Source organism: Bufo bufo, chromosome 3 (assembly GCF_905171765.1).
Source record: "Bufo bufo chromosome 3, aBufBuf1.1, whole genome shotgun sequence".
Lineage (NCBI taxonomy): Eukaryota > Metazoa > Chordata > Amphibia > Anura > Bufonidae > Bufo > Bufo bufo.
The window spans coordinates 624,541,045-624,564,592 of NC_053391.1; the positions used below are offsets into that span (position 1 = coordinate 624,541,045).

The window sequence follows — 23,548 nt, forward strand, 5'->3', positions numbered from 1 at the left end:
TCATCATTGAATATTTCATGATCTCTCAGAGAATACACTTGTCATCTTAATACATAAATACTGATTTTATGATTGACTACAATTAATACTTCATCGGTATTAAGGATAAGGAATTATAGGAGACATTAACAAGTATGAGATGGCGGCAAGGAGTTCTCGTTGAGAAGCAAAATAATACGCAATGTGGCTAGAGATGTAATTATTTCACCTGATATAAACTATTAGGATGGAGTGGGCAACAGAGGTCTTAGATTCATGTTTGGAGAACTTAAATGGCCATTTCCATTCAAGGCTGAGATCGGAATACCAGCCTTGTGCAGTGGTCAGAGGTAGTTGGCCTTCCCCGTTTCTGTAACTCACACAAACTGATTAGGAGCTATGAAAAGATCTAGCTCGTTGTGTTATGCAGTTTCCATAAAGCCTCTTCACTTCTGAGGCTTGGCCGTTTCCTTAACACTTGCCACCTCTAGCCATCACTTACAGTGGGTACTCCAATCTCAGCCATGAATGCCTGAGATGGTAATTCCCATTTAAATCCTTCTTCCAGAGTTGCTACATGCTTTGTTTCCCTCAAGAAGTTTTAAGGGGTTGTCCCATCTCACCATTTCCACACGGAGATGAGACTGAGTGCTGGGCCTAGGTCGCTTGGCTTACAGAAACAGCCGAGCAGGCCGATGAACCACTGCTTCTGTAACACCTATTGTTGCTTCCGTAACTCCCGGAGCAAGCCTGGCCATGTGTGACTGCCGATTAGTCCCATCTCATGGTGGAAATGGAAAGATGGGACAACCCTTTAAAGGGGTTCTACCGCATAAAATATTCTAAATTTTTCAAACCAGCACCTGGATCTGAATACTTTTGTAATTGCATATTATAATTAAAATGTAGTATCGACACTGAGCTATTCAATAAAATGTATCTGTACAGCGTCCAACTCAATGAGGTGGTGGCACATGTTCAGTTTAAATTGTCAACTGTCACCAGCTATATGTTCTGTAAGAAGCTGTGACAGTTACAGGGAGAGAGCTGCAGGAGAAATGATCCCTCCCCGCCCCCACACACAGAAAGGACACGCCCCCTGAGCTGCCAGCCTGAAATAAATCTTGCACAGAAATTGGAGCAATAAATGGGGAGATCTCTGGTTCCCTGTGAAGTACAGGGCTGGTTCCAAGGATGGGTTCACATCATGTTTTTCCCATCTGTTTAACTTATGCAAAAAAAAAAGTATACATTTTTTTCTCATTGTAAAAAAAAACATACTTTTTTTTTTTACCGGACTGTGCAGGATACAAGAACGTGGCATGCTGAGTTTTTGTATCCTTTTTTTTGTAACGTACACGTCAAGCAGAGGTATAAAATGTGATGTGAATCCAGCCTAAGTTTTTTACAGAACGAGATTGTCATGTACTATATGATGTCCAATTTTCATTTTTTTACATCAATGATAGCACAACCCCTTTAAGTTTGATGTAGGAGAGACAAATCAGTACAGCAAGACGTACAGTTACTGAGCCAATTGCAGTATGCCCAAAGCCTCTCCTGCTACCGCCCGATCTGCCAGTATTGCATCCTATACTTCTGCATGGACAGGGCAACAGAAGATTGGACAGGTGGAGCAGTGGTTAGGTTCTAGGTTCCATTCTGACCAAGGACAACATCTGCATAGGGTTTGTATTTGATCACAGCGATCGTAAGGGTTACCTCCATATTTCCCATCATACATCATAGGACTGAGGATACATCGCTGAGGACTAGGGGTAATGTAAATGCTGGCAGTCTAATTTCAGCACTGTGGAACAGGAGGAATACTTTAAGAGAATATCAGAGAAATCAGTATGGACAGGTTACATGTGGTCATTCCTGGCTGCTCTTGCAGTTGGAGTTTAGGTGCACCATTCAGAGCAATCATTCAATTTTCAAGCCTTCAGATTTAGATCTTTTTTTCAATAAGTGAATTAAAACAGAACAGAAACCACAACCTCGGCCACTAAAGCGCAGGAAGTGTTATACGACTAACCACACACATGCCACCCACTTAACTAGGGTCATTACTCTTTACTCCAATCTATTATTTCCCTTCTGGCTTGGTTATGGCAGGCATGCCAGAAAAAGAATTGCAAAACCGGCATTATATGAGAGAGCGTGATTTAACACTGTCAGTAAAATGACACAGACTAATGGGTCATGATCACTAATAAATTGTGCAGTTAATCCCTGCATGTCCTCCACATCAGCCGGGCTGCCTGTACGGTGAGATACAATGGTTGCATACCCAGTCTATGTCTTCAGACAGCCCCTGTGTGATGACCGACAAATAACTCATTACTTGCAGGCTGGATTCTGAACACAGATCATTAATCAAACTTGAGAGCTGTGAAGGGTAGAGATCAGCCTGGGAAGCCAAGGGGTTAATGTCTCTAAAAACAAAATACAAAGAACCACATCTGAAACCATTGACGTGTTAGTCATGTATACAAACTAGATGGATATATGATTAATTCCATCATATATGTTATACAACACCTTTATAATTTTATGTATATTATACATGGGAAGACAGGGAGAACACAGGAGACTCATCAAATAACCCCTTAAAGGACATTTGCAGGTTCATAATATAAATGGCCAAACCGTATCAGATTGGTGGGGTTCCAGCTCTCGACACCCATCCCGATTAGCTTTTTGAAGGGACGCTGCACCTCGGGATCTCTGTGGCCTCCTCATTATTTATACTGCATGCGGTCTACTCAGTAATAGCCGTGCAAGGTACTGCAGCTTGTCCCATTCACGTGAAATTCTCTAACAATGTTAAAATTGGAATAGCTTAAAGGGAAGAGTTCGGCAGTCTTGACCATGCAAAACTGCTGACAGCGCTAGGCAGAGGCTGGAGACATCAGTACAAACCTATCGTTCTTGCTTTTATCATTGGGTAGTGTGAATATGAAGTTTTATTCTGCCAGATTCTGCTCCTGCAAGTGTCCAGGAGGCGGAACTTCACTGTGAAATGTAATCTACATTGAGATGCTTCACAGCCCCTCCTCCTAGCTCCGAGTGTGGGCTGTAGCATCTGGCAAGCAGACCACTATAGCAGAATCTGGCAGACTAAAACTTCATATTTTCACTACTCCTGCAGATAAACACTCCACAAAAGGTATGTTTGTACTCCTCTCACCAACTCCTACCTAGTGCTGTCAGCAGTTTAGCACGGTTAATATTGCTGATAGAGTCCCTTTAAGTAGAAACTATTCTGGTAGAGAGGCTAGCTGGAAACCCAATTTCCTTTGCTGTACTTCAGCTTCTTTTAGCAGACTCCTCTTTTTATTGCTATGCTTCACAAATATGATCGTATTTTGGATTCGTTTTACATGGAGCCGAAAGATTTTGTTTACGCGGTTCATTGAGGGCATGCATATGGAGGTATATAGCAGTTCTTTCATATGAAAATTGTAGCTTCTAAAAGCTGCTTATAGATATTATACGGGTAAAATTAGTGGAGCTCCCTTCCACTTTGACTATGTGGCCAATTTAAGCAGGACAAAAGTATTAGATAATTGTTAATCAACTTCACCAATATAAACAGGACCCAACAACAATATAGGCCCCGTTGTACTCTGACTTCTAGTTTTCTGAAAGAAAACAAGTTTCAATGTTGAATTTTAAAATGCTAAATTCTTTCTGCAATATGAAAGCCAGGAGGTACAGTACCTCTTCTAGTAGCACAAAAAAATGGATTTCCTCTAAAAAGCACTACAGGACAAATAGATCATCGGGGGACAGGCAGGCTACAATAAATTCTGATCCAGGCATTAAAGGGGTTGGCCCTTTACAACGGCTTATAAGTGTCCAATTAATGTGGGTCCATCACAAGTGTCCAATTGGTGTGGGTCCATCACAAGTGTCCGATTGGTGTGGGTCCATCATAAGTGTCCGATTGGTGTGGGTCCATCATAAGTGTCCGATTGGTGTGGGTCCATCATAAGTGTCCGATTGGTGTGGGTCCATCATAAGTGTCTGATTGGTGTGGGTCCATCCTCTAGGGCCCCTGCTGATTACGAGAATGGGGGCCCATCTGAATGAAGTAGAGGACTTGCATGCGCCCCACGGTTGGACCCCTGCCGATCAGACACATATTCTGTGCATATAGGATTAGTTGTTGTAATATGACAACTCATTAAACGTTCTGTAAATATTTCAGTTGTGACTGTCTTGGTAAAGTCAGATGGAACTGGGGGGGATGGCAATTGCCTTTTACCTTCCATGTAATTAACTTTTTTACCTGTACAATTGAAACTCAAATATTGGCCAGCATAAACCCCAGGAAATTGGTTGTAAATACACTTCATTAAGCATAGAATGGATTTATTAGTATATGTTTAGGGTTAACTGTGCTTTAGATATACTAATTACTAAAGAAAATACTGTTTATACAGAAAGTATTAAAAAAAAAACATCTATATAAACATCATGTATAGGGCATATTAGATCCATAACTGATCAATTTTATGCAGACAAATTTTCTTTCACCAATTCCTGTAAAATTGGTTTGTGAGTTGGTGGCTTTGGAGTCTTAATTGGGGGCACATCAAACCTCTGACTGATTTGCTTTGTGCACTAGTGGCAGTCTTTAGGTACAGATAGAAGACCACAAAGCAGAAACATTTCAATTTACTTCTGGAAAATCTCATCTGGACTTTATTACCGGTGTGTTTTTTTTAAATTTGATTTTTCAAAGTAATTCGTCACAGAATGCGGAACCTTTAAAGGAATGTTACAGCTCAACCGTATGAAAACAGATGCCTCTTAACACGGCTATAAAAATACATATTGTAGCGAGTTCACCTGAAATTCATCAAAAACACCCGAAGACGAGGATCCCATTATAGGCTTTCAGACCTTTGTTTATGCTGTGCCAGTTTATAGACTTATAGGAATACTTAATAAGAACAATACCAGGTAAGTCTAGGTTTGCCAGCCCATGCACAGCAGCCAACAGAAAGCTGCTTTTACTTTAGATCACAAGATCCTATCAATTACCATCTGTGGTCCACAGCAATGGTGAGGGACCAGAGCTGAGAGAGGGGTGTTCAAGATGTATATTAGGGAGCGGCTCTAATTTATAAAGTCTTATCGTGTGCCCCTCATATCGGGACGTGATTTATGAGCATTCTCTGTCTTTGTCTAAAATGACCGTGTCCCACAGTTAAGATTTTCGGCATGTGCCACATGTGTTTCTCCTACCCCCTCCAACAGTGAAACTCGCTTGTCTGTACATGTACAATGCTTGCTTTGACATTCCCTTCTTGTCCTTAATAAACCTTGTATCAGATGTAAAAATACAAAGATATAGCTCACATATGCAAAGTCAATAAAATGTCGTACAAATCAAACATAAGTTTATAATATTAGAGTGGAAAATAAAAATCTCAGCTCATGACAGAGAAATGTATTTAAAGTAGGTAAAAGGCCGCTGAAAGATGTAAGCAAAGGGTTGATGACAAGCGAGTACGTTGCTGAGTTGCATAAGTATACAGCAGGAGGATCTGAGTAAAGTGATAATTATAAAAAAAAAAATTATATATACATTTCCCAGGTATGGGATCACAGTATGATATTCGTTATTATCTGACTTGTGACAGCTCTTTTGTCATATATGTACTGCAATGTCCATGTGGTCTCCTCTATGTGGGGGAGACCACATGTGACATGAAAACACGACTAAACAATCATCGCTTTTCCATCAGGCGCAAAAGAACAGATTTGCCGGTTCCTAAACATTTTGTTGAGTACGGTCACACTGAAAGAGACCTAAAATGCATGATTATTGACCAAGTTCCAAGGGCCAGACGAGGTGGTGATCGCACCTTTACCCTTAAACAAAGGGAACTGCGTTGGATATATCGTCTTCAGACCCTCAAACCACAGGGCCTGAATGTCGAATTCAAATGGAATCTAATGTAATATGCTTTTGGGATCCTTTCATCCTGTGGATTAGGCTTATGTATTCGGTACTCTGGTAGTGTGATCACCTATGGTGTCAAATATTTTACTTATCATGTTCTTTTCTTCTTTTTATTTCAGATTTTATCAGATCTGATAGATTTTTTCAAGTTCATGACAGCAGTGGAAAACGATGGCGGCCATCTACAGTGTTTTTAGTCCCATGATAGGGAGCCTTGTTGGAATTATAATTTATAAATCAAGATAAATGCATTGTGGATAAGTCGTGAATGGAAGATTGTCACTTACAGTTTCATGAGGAGGAATAAGGGTGGACCTTGGCTCTGAGGATGTTGGGCGCTGACCGCACTTGACACCTTGGTGCCATAATTGGTGTGCGGTGATGGTCACTAATGTGGCATAACCGCATAAACTACACCCTCTTTCCTATTATCCTTTATCTATACAGAGACATTGTTTCCTTATGGGAACTTATGACTCCATTTCTTCCTATATAGACGGCTTGATATCCCATTCTTTCAGTATTATCGCTTCATGATGTGTATAACAGCACTAGACTACCTCATCATGCCCCACATGTGATTTTTCCCTTTCAGGTCTGGCTTTAGCGGTGCCCTGTTCGCCCTGGGTGGCTGTGACTTGCCGGCTTTTGGGACGCTTTCCGGGTTACGGTTCATGTGACGGTGTCACGTGACCTGGTGGCCTGGTAGCTGGAGCGCCTCTTCCTGGTTCGTCACGTGCACCTATGGTGGAGTCGGGTTCCCGGTGCACGCCTCGCGACTGACGTCACTGATCACACGTGGTCAGGTGACGGGTCGCGTGACCTAGTGTGTACTGGTTACCGGGCATGCGCATAGACAGACCGGGGACGCCGAGATGAGCGCCATCCAAGTACACTGCTGTGTAAGTTGTCTCTTATATAATTTATGTGGCCGATTGACCGGTCATCTAAATACACACAGGTGATCACACTGATGAATGCACATGGCACTTTAAGCGAATATGCAACGAAGTATGTGATTTTTGAATCATAGTAACACGAGATGTATCACAAGTTGTCATGTCACTGATTTGATTACATGTTTTGTATCTTCTATATTATTTTTACACTTGATTATGTATTTTATAACATTTTGGATATTTGATTATGTCATTATCACTAATTGACTCACAAGGGATTGTGGGTATAAATGTGGATGTTTTGGCACCAGCTTGTATGCTTGATAAAGACTGCAATGAGCAGTTGAAACGTTGCAGAGGGGAATAAAGCGGGTCGTTTCACCATTTACATTGCCTCTTTTTTGGAGAACTACCACCATTGATGACTACTTTGCCAGTAGTCTGAGGAACTTGCACCAGGATTCACCATATAGTGCTGCTGTTTTTTCTTTGTTGGATATATATATATATATATATATATATATATATATATATAAATTCAGAAAAATGAGCGGCACTCCAAAGGATAAAAGCAGTGAACCCTTTATTCACCACCGGTGTGAATAAAGGGTTCACTGCTTTTATCCTTTGGAGTGCCGCTCATTTTTCTGAATTTATCTATCAGGGAAACTAATCCATTCCCTTTGGGACGTGCACCCGCCTTTCCCTTTGGAGCCAGTGCAGCCATTTTTCTCTTTATATATATATATATATATATATATATTTGTCTTAAGAGATTTAGTATGACTTAAAAGTTTTTTTGGGGTCCTTCCTTCAGGACAGGTTATCAATATCTGATAGAGAGGGTCCAACACCCAGGACCACCACCGATCAGGTGTTTGAAGAGGTTGCAGCACCCTGGTGAGCACTGCAGCCTCCACACAGCGCTATACATTGTACAGTGGCATTGGTTGGTATTGCAGCTCAAGCTTGTTTACTTGAATGAGGCTAAGCTGCGCCTTGACATCACTTGGCCAAGAAGAGGCCCTCGCACTCACCGGAGCGTCGAAACCTCTCCAAACAGTTGACTGTCTGTTTCTGAAGAGGTCACTGCAGGGAGACGGACTCTCACCGATCCTGAGGATAGCACATCAGTATTCAACTCCTGGAAAACCACTTTAAAATGTAATGATCTAAATTTCTGGTCATCTACGATTAGAAGTCCAGTGACTGAAACCTTTCATTTATGAGCCTGCACACAGAGCCATCAGGAGTAGGACCGCCCACTGGACTCTTAAGCACAGATTTCATTAAATAAGATAGATATTATACTGAATATTTTCCCACAAAACTACATGTGAATTTGCTCAGCTCCTCCTGATCTTTAACACATTTCCTGCTCTATGAAAATTCTGTTGCATGATCGAATGACAGGTTCCCATTAACCGGAAAGTCTCATAGATCACAGACTATTAAGCCTCATGCACACGTCCGTGGAACACGGACCTTGAGATACCGGCCTGGATTCCTGCTGAGTGCAGGAGCGCACAGCGTCATTGGTTGCTATGACGCCATGCGCTTCGTGCCGCCGCTGCAGTACAGTAATACACTCGCATAAATAATCTGAGTGTATTACTGTACAGCAGCGGGCGCACGGCGTCATAGCAAGCAATGACGCCGTGCGCTCCTGCACTCAGCAGGAATCCAGGCTGGTATCTCACGGTCCGTGTTTCACGGACGTGTGCATGAGGCTTTACACAATTATTGCTATTACGTATCCAATCATCCTGAACTTTTCATTACTATTCCCAAAATTCTATTAATTCAAAGGGGATATTAAAATTAGGATACAAGACCACACAACAATGGTGCCCCGGATGTAATAGTGGACAACATAAACCTCATCAGGGCAAATGGATATTTGTAGCTAGTCAATGTGTCTTACCTCTGAGATATGGCTCCCCACGCACCATGCTTATTGGTCAGGATGTTGAGGATCTTCTGCTTCAGCTGGTTGGCCGTCACATGGTCCCTATGTTTGGCAGCACTGATGAGATGATCACACATCTTTTCCTCTTCTCTCCTATCAGCAGCGTACTGTGCACATTGTGACTTTAAGGAAAAAATACATATATTATTAACTGGTGATCGTGTCGGTGTCTGACAGAGTCATCAGAGGGTCTGACCATATTATAGGTCATGAATTTTTGTTGCAGGCAGTAAACAAATGTAAAAAATAATACTAAAAGGAACATTAAAGAAAACCAACATTAAACAGTAAAACCTCTACCCATTACATGATGTTACGTTTACTGAAACCCTTCAGTGCCCCCGTGATGACCAGGCATAAAATGGTAGAACGGTCAGGTCACAAGATGCCTCATTTTCTGATGCTTCATTTTAATGGAGTTTTCCACTACTTAGATATTGATGTCCTGTCCTTAGGATAGGACATCAATACCAGATCAATGGACGTCCCAGCACCACCACCAATCAGCTGTTTCGGGCAGCTGAAAACTATACCGTGGATGAAGCCAGAAGCTCAAGGTGTCATCCACTGTGTAGTGGAAGTGGCAGTCTACGGCAGCACACCTCCCACTCATGACAGCTGAGCCGGCTCCAGAAGACCACACATTGGATGGAGCCTTCCATCCACTGTATTGTTTCCTAGATCTGAGGACCCATTCTGGAGGACTGCCATCAATATCTAAGTCCTGGAAAATCCCTTAAAGTTTTCCTATCCTGGAAGAAGCTTATCAGTAGTACAACTTTGTACACTTGGAAAGTTAACATACATCTGACATATTTCTTTGGGAGAACAGATGTAATCGATATGATGTCAATGAGCACTTGCAATATGGAAACCACACTGTAAGGTTATATTCACAGGCAGCTGTTAAGGCATAGTTAAAAACCGTGTCAGAAAAGCGCATGCAGTTTTGTCGCTGTTTTCAGTGAAGCTACAGTCTTTTCAGGTGAAATGCAACCCTAACGGTATTGAAAGCCATTGCGAAACTGCATTTGACACCGCAGCTCAGCTGCTACGTGTGAATATAACCAGTGAATGCAAGGGTCAGCCAATCACAGAATATTGGGAAAATGAAAGCAGTCATCTGACCGAATGCTATGTACAAGACAACATTTTTTTCTTATTCTTCGCATGCACCGTTTATATATTTTTTCAGGCTTCTTAAAAATGTTATTGATAAAATAGTATTGGAACAAATTTTTTTGTTGTTGGGAGTAATATTTTATTTTAAACCATAGCGCAAATTCTAATAATGATATGAAAGGAGAATGTGTATTTCAACAAAAAGAAAAAAAGGGGGTTAATCCGTTATCAAACATACCCAAAGAAAATAAGCAATTAGCTCAATGGTCTGCCCTGGTAATGAGGCTAATATTTCATCCTCTAATTGGACTGTAAGATTAAATTATCATGCCTCACTATGACTGATGCGGTAATGAATATTAACAGTTTGCTCATTGAGTGGACAGAATGATTCACACTAATATCCAGTATCTGAGTGGGTTACAGTGCCTTGATATTTTTTACCATGTAAGACCCCATTCACACAACTGTATTTTTGAGGATTGGATGTGGACCCGTTCATTTCAATGGGGATGCAAAAAATTTGCACAGCACACAGTGTGCTGTCCGCATCCGTATGTCTGTTCCACAGCCCTGCAAAAAAGATAGAACATGTCCTATTCTTGTCTCTTTTGCAGACAACAATAGACATTGTTACAATGGGGGCACACAAAAAAAATAATGACGACGCAATATGGATGTCCTCCGTGTGTTTTGAGAATCTGCATTTTGACGACCACAAAATACATATGGTCATGTGAATGCTCCCTAAATGAAGAGAGTTTGAGATTTGGACCACACTTTCCGTACCGCTTGTTCCACTGACCCTCATTGTAGAGAATGAATTGTTGTAGCTACGCTGTTCACGCAATCACCATTCATTAATAGACAGCCTATGGAGCGCTGCTGAAAAAAAGGCCAGTTCAAAGCAGGTACATAGCCATAGAAGGTGCAGAGGTTGCAGTTGCCCCAGTGGCCTGGTGTCTAAAGGGGCTCAAAGGCCTTTCTAACACATAAAAAGACACTGGTATAACATATGGAAGCTGGGGTGGGGGCGTTACACATTTTACACTGAAGCCCAGGAAGTTCTGGTTGAAAGGGGTTATCCAGGGATTTGGCTGCAACAGTCACTTTCTGAGAGAAAAGGAACTAGAGACTGACGGGTGACCTGGAAAGCATCAGAACCTGATCGGCAAGGTGAGAATGACCTCGCAGTATTTTATAACATTTTAGATTTATTATTTCTTTTTAAATAACTGGAGGACCCCTTTAATGTACACTGCTCAAAAAAAAAAAAGATAACACTTAAACAGCACAATGTAACTCCAAGTCAATCACACTTCTGTGAAATCAAACTGTCCACTTAGGAAGCAACACTGAGTGACAATCAATTTCACATGCTGTTGTGCAAATGGGATAGACAACAGGTGGAAATTATAGGCAATTAGCAAGACACCCCCAATAAAGGAATGGTTCTGCAGGTGGTGACCACAGACCACTTCTCAGTTCCTATGCTTCCTGGCTGATGTTTTGGTCACTTTTGAATGCTGGCGGTGCTTTCACTCTAGTGGTAGCATGAGACGGAGTCTACAACCCACACAAGTGGCTCAGGTAGTGCAGCTTATCCAGGATGGCACATCAATGCGAGCTGTGGCAAGAAGGTTTGCTGTGTCTTTCAGCGTAGTGTCCAGAGCATGGAGGCGCTACCAGGAGACAGGCCAGTACATCAGGAGACGTGGAGGCGGCCGTAGGAGGGCAACAACCCAGCAGCAGGACCGCTACCTCCGCCTTTGTGCAAGGAGGAACAGGAGGAGCCAGAGCCCTGCAAAATGACCTCCAGCAGGCCACAAATGTGCATGTGTCTGCTCAAACAGTCAGAAACAGACTCCATGAGGGTGATATGAGGGCCTGACGTCCACAGGTGGAGGTTGGGCTTACAGCCCAACACCGTGCAGGACGTTTGGCATTTGCCAGAGAACCCCAAGATTGGCAAATTCGCCACTGGCGCCCTGTGCTCTTCACAGATGAAAGCAGGTTCACACTGAGCACGTGACAGACGTGACAGAGTCTCAAGACGCCGTGGAGAACGTTCTGCTGCCTGCAACATCCTCCAGCATGACCGGTTTGGCATTGGGTCAGTAATGGTGTGGGGTGGCATTTCTTTGGAGGGCCGCACAGCCCTCCATGTGCTCGCCAGAGGTAGCCTGACTGCCATTAGGTACCGAGATGAGATCCTCAGACCCCTTGTGAGACCATATGCTGGTGCAGTTGGCCCTGGGTTCCTCCTAATGCAAGACAATGCTAGACCTCATGTGGCTGGAGTGTGTCAGCAGTTCCTGCAAGACGAAGGCATTGATGCTATGGACTGGCCCGCCCGTTCCCCAGACCTGAATACAATTGAGCACATCTGGGACATCAAGTCTCGCTCTATCCACCAACGTCACGTTGCACCACAGACTGTCCAGGAGTTGGCAGATGCTTTAGTCCAGGTCTGGGAGGAGATCCCTCAGGAGGCCGTCCGCCACCTCATCAGGAGCATGCACAGGCATTGTAGGGAGGTCATACAGGCACGTGGAGGCTACACACACTACTGAGCCTCATTTTGACTTGTTTTAAGGACATTACATCAAAGTTGGATCAGCCTGTAGTGTGTTTTTCCACTTTAATTTTGAGTGTGACTCCAAATCCAGACCTCCATGGGTTGAAAAATTTGATTTCCATTTTTTTTATTTTTGTGTGATTTTGTTGTCAGCACATTCAACTATGTAAAGAACAAAGTATTTCAGAAGAATATTTAATTAACTCAGATCTAGGATGTGTTATTTTTGTGTTCCCTTTATTTTTTTGAGCAGTGTATATATATATATATATACACATCCTCCTTGCACAAAGGCGGAGGTAGCGGTCCAAATCATGGTTTGTAGAGTGAAACTAAATCGCACCTCCTCATTCCTATACTATTGACTACTGTATGTAATAAGCAGCATTTCTTATGATAAAACATGGCTATACAGCGGTTATATCAATCATTTGCTGTGCACTATTAAGAGGCATTAGTATACAGTTTGGTCAAAGAGCATAGGCCCACTTACCGCGACAAGGTTGCCTCTTGTTAAGTGGGAACCTACTCTAACCGTAGCGCAGTGCCGTGTGGCGACCACAGCGTCTCCACGCTGCTCCAGCAGGCAATGGGATGCAGCAGCCAACCAGTTACCCCGCTGTACAGCGGAGCCGCCTAGGCCTCGGATCCCACAGCTCCACCAGCACAGCACAGAAACAGCGACGGCCGCCATCCAGCACCGCATGTGAACTGGTGCTAAAGGATCACCTGTTCACAGCTTCTCAGGAACTCCAACTGAGATGTGGTAGGAATTAAAACCCTGTGCAGACTACTGCTAATTTAAGTAAAGAGCACCTGTGCCACATGGGGAGGAGTGCTGACTTAGTATGGGGGAGAAAAGACTATATAGCATTTAAATCATGGTTTGTAGAGTGAAACTAAATCGCACCTCCTCATTCCTATACTATTGACTACTGTATGTAATAAGCAGCATTTCTTATGATAAAACATGGCTATACAGCGGTTATATCAATCATTTGCTGTGCACTATTAAGAGGCATTAGTGCTGTGCACTATTAAGAGGCATTAGTATACAGCGGTCCTGCTGCTGGGTTGTTGCCCTCCTACGGCCTCCTCCACGTCTCTTGATGTACTGGCCTGTCTCCTGGTAGGGCCTCCATGCTCTTGACACTACGCTGACAGACACAGCAAACCTTCTTGCCACAGCTCGCATTGATGTGCCATCCTGGATAAGCTGCACTACCTGAGCCACTTGTGTGGGTTGTAGACTCCATCTCATGCTACCACTAGAGTGAAAGCACCACCAGCATTCAAAAGTGACCAAAACATCAGCCAGGAAGCATAGGAACTGAGAAGTGGTCTGTGGTCACCACCTGCAGAACCACTCCTTTATTTGGGGTGTCTTGGTAATTGCCTATAATTTCCACCTGTTGTCTATCCCATTTGCACAACAGCATGTGAAATTGATTGTCACTCAGTGTTGCTTCCTAAGTGGACAGTTTGATTTCACAGAAGTGTGATTGACTTGGAGTTACATTATGTTGTTTAAGTGTTCCCTTAATTTTTTTAAGCAGTGTGTATATATATATATATATATATATATATATATATATATACACACACACACACACACTCACACTCACCTAAAGAATTATTAGGAACACCATACTAATACGTTGTTGGACCCCCTTTTGCCTTCAGAACTGCCTTAATTCTACGTGGCATTGATTCAACAAAGTGCTGATAGCAATCTTTAGAAATGTTGTCCCATATTGATAGGATAGCATCTTGCAGTTGATGGAGATTTGAGGGATGCACATCTAGGGCACGAAGCTCCCGTTCCACCACATCCCAAAGATGCTCTATTGGGTTGAGATCTGGTGACTGTGGGGGCCATTTTAGTACAGTGAACTCATTGTCATGTTCAAGAAACCAATTTGAAATGATTCGAGCTTTGTGACATGGTGCATTATCCTGCTGGAAGTAGCCATTAGAGGATGGATACATGTTCTCATTCTGTTTACGCCAAATTCGGACTCTACCATTTGAATGTCTCAACAGAAATCGAGAAACATTTTTCCAGTCTTCAACAGTCCAATTTTGGTGAGCTCGTGCAAATTGTAGCCTCTTTTTCCTATTTGTAGTGGAGATGAGTGGTACCCGGTGGGGTCTTCTGCTGTTGTAGCCCATCCGCCTCAAGGTTGTGCGTGTTGTGGCTTCACAAATGCTTTGCTGCATACCTCGGTTGTAGTGAGTGGTTATTCCAGTCAACGTTGCTCTTCTATCAGCTTGAATCAGTCGGCCCATTCTCCTCTGACCTCTAGCATCCACAAGGCATTTTTGCCCACAGGACTGCCGCATACTGGATGTTTTTCCCTTTTCACACCATTCTTTGTAAACCCTAGAAATGGTTGTGCGTGAAAATCCCAGTAACTGAGCAGATTGTGAAATACTCAGACCGGCCCGTCTGGCACCAACAACCATGCCACGCTCAAAATTGCTTAAATCACCTTTCTTTCCCATTCTGACATTCAGTTTGGAGTTCAGGAGATTCTCTTGACCAGGACCACCCCCCTAAATGCATTGAAGCAACTGCCATGTGATTGGTTGACTAGATAATTGCATTAATGAGAAATAGAACAGGTGTTCCTAATAATTCTTTAGGTGTGTATATATATATATATATATATATATATATATATATATACACACACACATACATACATACATACATACACTTATATACAGCCATCTTCACATACATATTTGTTACTCATGCTATTGTTCTACCTGCTGTATATTATACCCATAAAATGATTAAATGTGGGGGATTCAGTCAGCACAACCCTGTATGCAGGTGCACATCGCTATGGCGAAATACATATACAAACGCAAAATACAAATGCAGTAGCACTCTGCAACCAGCACTCTGCCCTGCCTCCATGCTGGATGCTGGATGAGGCATTGGTGTACATTTTGGCCAAAGCGTAATAAGCCACTCACCACGTCAAGGTCGCCTCTGAGTGGTCCCTAACACTAGTTCCTACCTGTTATGGGCCATGACAGCCACACAAAGTCCAGGGAATGCAGGTCAGCATGCACGCCAAGCACACTCTGCTTTTAACCCCGTCCGGTGCCATTACAGCTTTCATCGGATCCAGGGATGCAAGTACCAACATGCATGCTGAGCCCACTATATACTTCTCCTGGAGCCAAACGGCTACTGGTAGGTGCTATATAAGAAGACCCTGGAGGCTGGTTTTAAAGTCAGTATAAAACTGAGTCTGATTATATAGCACCTACCAGTAGCCATTTGGCTCCAGGAGAAGTATATAGTGGGCTCAGCATGCATGTTGGTACTTGCATCCCTGGATCCGATGAAAGCTGTAATGGCCCTGGACGGGGTTAAAAGCAGAGTGTGCTTGGCATGCATGCTGTACCTGCATTCCCTGGACTTTGTGTGGCTGTCATGGCCCATAAAATGATTACCTATTGTCATATGTGGTTTCTTTACAATACAAATTATTGAACAGCAAAATATATCATTACTCATGCACAGGAATATTCCCGCTTAGGTTACTTGATGCCATCAATATAAATTCTCTGCTGGTTACCTCTGGATCTTTGTATTTGCCATTCTCTTTACATGTTCCCTTCTCTAATTATTCTTATATTTATCCCCTAATCTCCGAACTGATCATTTCTGAAAAATGAATATCTACAGATGTAAAGATGCTTTACAGAAGATGAAAAATACAGCTCCAGCCTCTCATTCGATCCTTCTCTTGTAGGTCAACAAGCACAAGGGCCAGTACATCAAACTGCAGGCTTCAGAGAACTGTCTAGCAGAGATAAGAAGCTCATCAAGTCTCGGATCATTCCTGTTTTCCAGCTGGAGGGCACCTTTACAGAATTCTGACACCATCCTACATTTCTGATGTCCTTCTCAGCACATCCACATGGCACGAATCCCCTAGTTATCATTCCTGGCTGTATTCTATCAGGATATTTATTTATTTTTAACAAATTTCGACCAAGTCCTGGTTGACGGCAACGATAATGCATGTGGAGAAAATAAAGTTATAATTCTGAGCTTTGTATACATAAAGACTCATTCTGCTATAGAACCTGAGGCCAATGTATACATTATTTCTTATGTAATGGTGACGTGAATTGTCATTATTTTTATTGTATCGATCACTCATATTGTACACTGGTATTTTCATGCACAAGCACTTTACTTATAAGGCTAAGGGTGGGTTCACATCACGTTTTATGCCTTTGTTGCATGTAAACATTAGAAATAAAAGGATACAAAAACACAGCACACCGCTTTCTTGTATCCTGCAGAGTTCGTTAAAAAAAAACATACTTTTTGTTTTTAAATGGAACTCTATGGTGAACGGATGCTGCTGTATGGCATCAGTTTGAGGCATCCATTTAAGGTATATGTTCTATGTATATGTTAAAAGGATGGGAAAAACGTGATATGAACCCACCCTAATTTCTTATCTGCGTTGACTTTTCTGTTGTTCTGTTCCATCAGATAAAAATGTCGGGTCGGTCACTATACTATACTGCCCTCAGTGAGATTCCAAAGTACTGATAGACAACTGAACTCCAGATGCCAATTTTGTAAGAAAAAGAGGAAAAAATGGTTAAAAATCATATTTTCAAATGGGCCTTTATCAAAAATATTGAGCCATTCTGTCGCAAAGGGTTAACAGTTTTTCTGTGTGACTGGTACTTTCACTTTGTGCCTGTCATCTAATAAAGCTTATCTCTAAACTACTGAGAGTTCATAAATTGGGTTGAGCGAATCGAGCTTCGGATGCTTCATCCAAAGTGACTTCGTTCAAAACGTCAAAATACTGTACGGAGATTCGTCTCTGTGACTTCGTTAAATAGCTTCAATAGCAGTAATTTAAAGTGGAAAACCACTTTAAAACTTGAAACCGAACTTGGCTTTAGTTCCAAGGTACTAGTCGGACACGAAGCAGAGTTCGGTTTCAAGTTTTAAAGTTGTTTTCCACTTTAAAAACCAATTACCAAAGTTAGGCCTCATGCACACGACCGTTTTTTCCCGTTTTTCGGGTTTCGTTTTTCCGTGATCCGTGACCGTTTTTTCGTCCGTGGGTCTTCCTTGATTTTTGGAGGATCCACGGACATGAAAAAAAAGTCGTTTTGGTGTCCGCCTGGCCGTGCGGAGCCAAACGGATCCGTCCTGACTTTTACAATGCAAGTCAATGAGGACGGATCCGTTTGACGTTGACACAATATGGTGCAATTGCAAACGGATCCGTCCCCCATTGACTTTCAATGTAAAGTCAGGAGTTAATATACCATAGGATCGGAGTTTTCTCCAATCCGATAGTATATTTTAACTTGAAGCGTCCCCATCACCATGGGAACGCCTCTATGTTAGAATATACTAACGGATTTGAGTTAGATCGTGAAACTCATATCCGACAGTATATTCTAACACAGAGGCGTTCCCATGGTGATGGGGACGCTTCAAGTTAGAATATCCTACGAACTGTGTACATGACTGCCGCCTGCTGCCTGGCAGCACCTGATCTCTTACAGGGGGCTGTGATCAGCACAATTAACCCCTCAGGTGCCGCACCTGAAGGGGTTAATTGTGCTTATCATAGCCCCCTGTAAGAGATCAGGGGCTGCCAGGCAGCAGGGGGCAGACCCCCCTCCCTCCCCAGTTTGAATATCATTGGTGGCCAGTGTGCGCCCCCCCCTCCCTCCCTCTATTGTATTATCATTGGTGGCCAGTGTGCGGCCCCCCCTCCCTCCCTCTATTGTATTATAATTGGTGGCCAGTGTGCACCCCCATCCGGCCCCCCCTCTATTGTTTTAATATCATTGGTGGCCAGTGTGCGGCCTCCCCTCTCCTCCCCAACCCCGATCATTGGTGGCAGCGGAGAGTCCTCCCCAACCCCTCAGGTGCAGCACCTGAGGGGTTAATTGTGCGGATCACAGCCCCCTGTAAGAGATCGGGTGCTGCCAGGCAGCAGGGGGCAGTCAAGTACACAGTTCGTAGTATATTCTAACTAGAAGCATCCCCATCACTATGGAAACGCCTCTGTGTTAGAATATACTGTCGGTTCTGAGTTTTCACAAAGTGAAAACTCAGCTCTGAAAAAGCTTTTATGCAGACGGATCTTCGGATCCGTCTGCATGAAAGTAACCTACGGCCACGGATCACAGACGCGGATGCCAATCTTGTGTGCATCCGTGTTCTTTCACAGACCCATTGACTTAAATGGGTCCGTGAACCGTTGTCCGTCAAAAAAATATGATAGGTCATATTTTTTTGACGAACAGGAAACACGGATCACGGATGCGGCTGCAAAACGGTGCATTATCCGATTTTCCCACGGACCCATTGAAAGTCAATTGGTCCGCGAAAAAAAAAAACGGAAAACGGCACAACGGCCACGGGTGCACACAACGGTCGTGTGCAGGAGGCCTTATTCAACAAAGTCACGTGCCACTTTGTGAATAAGTAAGATTCTATACTGTACGGAGACAAATCTCTGTACAGTATTATTCCAAACTTTTGAATGAAGCGACTTCGGATGAAGCATCTGAAGCTTGCTTTGCTCAACACTATTTATGACCTCTCAGTAGTTTAGAGATAAGGTTTATTATAAGACCTGTATAGTATTAAAGTTTATGGACATCTTTGGGGACAATATTTTAAAATGAATTTATTATTTACAAAAAAATTCTGTTTCAGTGCATCCACGGATTACTTCTTTCTGTCTCTCACTGAATCCGTCAGCGAGCTGCTGGCTCTGACAGCTCGACCTGTAGCCTTTATCTCTGAACTCCACTCAATGTAGCCAAATTCTTATCAAAATGATAAGAACTGAATAAAACATGATCAAAAGGCTACACTCACACGACCGTATGTGTTTTGCGGTCCACATATTGCGGATTCGCAAAAAAACGGATGACGATCCATTGTAAAAATGCCTATCCTTGTCCGCAAAACAGACAAGAATAGGACATGTTCTATTTTTTTTTTGCGGGCCTACGGAACGCACATACGGATGCGGATATCACACGGTGTGCTGTCAGCATTTTTTGCGGACCTATTAAAATTAATGGGTCTGCATCCTATCCGCCAAAAAAACAACTGAACGGACACGGAAGCAAAATACATTCGTGTGAATGTAGCCAAAAGGTAACAAAAACTACAGCTAGTCCTGCAAAAAACAAGCCTTGCCCTAGCAGTCAACAGAATTAAAAAAACTAAAAAACATTGCTACCATACCCGGCTTGGTTCGGTCAAAAAAATATTATGCGATTAATTATTATTATTTGTCAAAACTGGAATCCCCATTTAAAAAGCACTACAGTCAGCCTCTCCGCAGCCTGAAAACGCGTCTGCCAGGGAACAGTAGATTTCATCTAAATACACAGCTGAAGATATGTCCTTCCTGCATATGTTACACAGGTTTAGGTCAACTGTAAGTGCTAACCACACACACACACACATGATTACAGGGATCCTAGCCAGCAAGTCCTTGGAAAGACAAACACAACTTTAATTGCAATTTAAGTCCACCTTCCCCATACATATAGAAAACATTTGTTCAATTTCCTCCTCATAAGAAGCACAATCTGGAAATATGTAAACTAGCCTGATGAGAGGCTGTAAAAGCGATGGGGCGGGGGGGGTTCTGTAATGAATCTGTGGGACTTCAGTAATAGTCGGCGCAATAAATGCACATTTGTGGTGAAGGATTTGCTCCAAGCTGCAAATATGATCATGAATTTCAGATAGGGAAGCAAATAACAACCAGTTCCTTGTGCCTGACATTAACCAAAGCTTTCCAAAATGGCCTGAGCTGAATTAAACACACATTCCTACTGCTAAAATATAAAAAAGAAAAGAGCCCTGGGAATGGCGTTCCAGGGGAAGTGTTGACTGATTGAAAGCAGAGAGGCAGGACTTCATCATCAGCGCTGCTTACCTCAAACTCTGCGTGTTTGTGCACATCCTCCGCTCTCTGTCTGTTTAAAATAAACTCTGCTTCATTAGCAACCCGCACTATGTGATCTTTCATAGCATGGCACAGCAGTCTACGAGAAAGAAAACACGGAGAAGTGTCAGAAGACAACAATCCATCACTATAGGACACATAAACAAGCATGCGTGTCACCAGAGGACACTGCACATCTCTATCAGACAGCAATTACACTACATAAGATGTGCAAGTTTCAAAACACACAATATATACACATACACAATGCATTTGGAAAGTCTTCAGATCCTTTCACCTTTTACATTTTGTTATGTTGCTCCTTGTGCTAAAATAAACAATAATTCTAGTTTCCACCATGAATCTGCTGCACTCAATGCCCCCAGAAGGCGAAAACAGAATATTTTTAACAATCTTGCTAATTTATTAAAAGGAAAAACTAAAATCTTGCATTGACATAAGTATTCAAACCCTTTACTCAAGACTTAGATGAAGGTCTTGGGTATGCATATCTGGATTTGGGGATTTTCTGTCATTCTTCTCAAGCTCTGTCAGGTTGGATGGAGACCGTCAGTGGACAGCCATTTTAAGGTCTCTCCAGAGATTTTTGATTGGGTTCAAATTACAGTGGTGTTGTCTGTGTTCTTGGGGTCAGAGCACTCTGGATCAGGTTTTAATTAAGAATATCTCTATACAATCCTGACCAATCTCCTTGTTCCAGCTACTAAAAAACACCACTACTGTAGGGATGGTATCGGGCAGTGCCCGGTTTCCTCCAAATATGACAATTAGAATTCAGGTCAAAAAGTTCAATGTTGGTTTCTTCAGACCAGAAAATCTAGTTTCTCACAGTCTGAGACTCTTAGATTTATTTTTTTACAAACTTTCATTTGTCTTTTACAGAGGAGATGCCTCTTTCTGGCCATGCTTAGTGGAGTGCTGCAGTGATGGTTGACCTTCTGGAAGTTTCCCCCATCTGCACACAGGATCTTTGGAGCTCAGCCAGAGTGACCATTGGGTTCTTGGTCACCTCATTTATCAAGGCCCTGATAAAGGGCTGTAGGAAGAATCCTGGTTGTTCCAACTTTTTCCAACTAAGAATGTACACTTCTCCAGACCTGTGCCTCCACACAACCCTTTCCCCGAGCTCTACAGGCAGTTCTTTCCACCTCATGGAGGCCCCAAAACTAAACCGAAACGGTCATAGCAAAGGGTTTGGATATGCATGTCCATATGAAATTTTAGCTTTTCCTTTTTAATAAATTTCCACAAGTTTCTAAAATTCTATTTTCACTTTCTCATTATAAAGGTTATTAAGAGCAGATTAATGGTGGAAAACTAGAATTTTTTTGACCACAAAATAACAAGATGAGAAAATAGTGAAAGGGTCTGAATGTGTGTGTGTGTGTGTGTATGTATGTATGTATGTATGTGTGTATGTATGTGTGTGTGTGTGTGTGTGTGTGTGTGTGTGTGTGTGTGTAAAAATGCTTAAAGGGAACCGGTCACTGAGATTTTGTGTATAGAGCTGAGGACATGGGTTGCTAGATGGCCACTAGCACATCCGCAATACCCAGTCCCCATAGCTCTCTGCGCTTTTATTGTGTAAAAAAAAACAATTTTATACATATGCAAATTAACCTGAGATGAGTCCTGTACGTGAGATGAGTCAGGGACAGGACTCATCTCAGGGTAATTTGCATATGTATCAAATCGGTTTTTTTTACACAATAAAATCACACAGAGCTATGGGGACTGGGTATTGCGGATGTGCTAGTGGCCATCTAGCAACCCATGTCCTCAGCTCTATACACAAAATCCCGGTGACAGGTTCCCTTTAAAGAGAATCTTTCAGCTCCAAAACACCTGCCAAACTAGAGTAAGCCGTGTATAGTGTAAGGGATGCAGAGTCCGATTATGTAATTTTTATCTTTATACTCCCTTGCATTCTGACACTGTGCTCCTGCAAACCAGCAGTAAGATGACTGGAGAGGACTCCTCTTTGAGTATCAGAAGTACTTTTCATGTATCTTACTGTGCAGTGTCACAGCAGTGTCAGAATGCAAGGGAGTATAAAGGTAAAAATGATATAATTTGACTCCTACACTATACACCATTTACTCTAATTTTGGGTGTGTTTCAGAGCTGACAGATTACCTTTAAGTAAAAATGCTTTCAAAAATAGAAGTGTCAAAGGGTTTGACCACTTAGCAATCCATTTAGGTCATGGTCTTTTTTTTTCTATCTATCTCATCATCTATCTATTACAGAAGAAAGTCACACAGCACCAAGTTGTTGGGTGCGATCGCTCCAGGACCCAAGCCCAATGTCCTGTTAACAATACTCCACAAAAAAAAGACAGCACTTCAAACTGAAAAAAATGGAATTTGGAGTGCTGCCTCATTGTTTTTTATTTCTATGTATCAATCACAATATCCATCTATCATATATCCAATATGTGTCTATCCATCCAATATATCTAATATCTATGAAGTCTATCCATCCATCTCCCCAATATCTATCTTTACAATATCACATATCTATATCTACCTATTCCAATATTTAATTCAGTTATATATGTATATGCATATGACTGTATAAATGTTGTACACATTATCTATTGCCATAGCTCTATAAACATTATATATTTGTGGACATATTAATAAAGCCTAAAATCTAACAAATATTTGCCTTTTTGACTCTCAAACACATTGTTGCAGCATTGGAAAAAGTAAAGTGACATCTAGTCACCGAGTATGACTATAATAAAGTCCAGAATTACACAGCATTTTTTGGGGGGTGAATTTTGTAACAACTATACAAAGTAATACATGCAAAAATAAAACAAATAAAACTGTGCAGCACTTTTCTCTTTGTCTGACACTTGAATCAGACACGTGATTTGCTGGATTCAACCATCATACTGCAGACATTATATGCAATTTTACATCTCATTAACCTTGCATTGTTTTAATTATAGCAATCCTTTTGTTGTAATATTTGGAACGACCTAGTTTATAATTTCAGCCTGTCCTT

The 23,548-nt window shown here is 42.1% G+C and overlaps 1 protein-coding gene across 10 annotated transcripts in view; it reads right to left on the reverse strand.

Moving 5' to 3' along the window:
- NBEA (neurobeachin) overlaps positions 1 to 23,548 on the reverse strand; it is a 630,876-nt gene that overhangs the window by 237,125 nt on the left and 370,203 nt on the right. For all 10 annotated transcript variants that reach the window (XM_040426128.1, XM_040426125.1, XM_040426127.1 and 7 more), the window contains 2 exons: positions 20,504 to 20,612; positions 8,783 to 8,949 (listed from right to left, as the gene is read on the reverse strand). In XM_040426128.1, the coding sequence (XP_040282062.1) occupies positions 8,783 to 8,949; positions 20,504 to 20,612 (276 nt within the window). The remainder of the gene's footprint in view (positions 1 to 8,782; positions 8,950 to 20,503; positions 20,613 to 23,548) is intronic.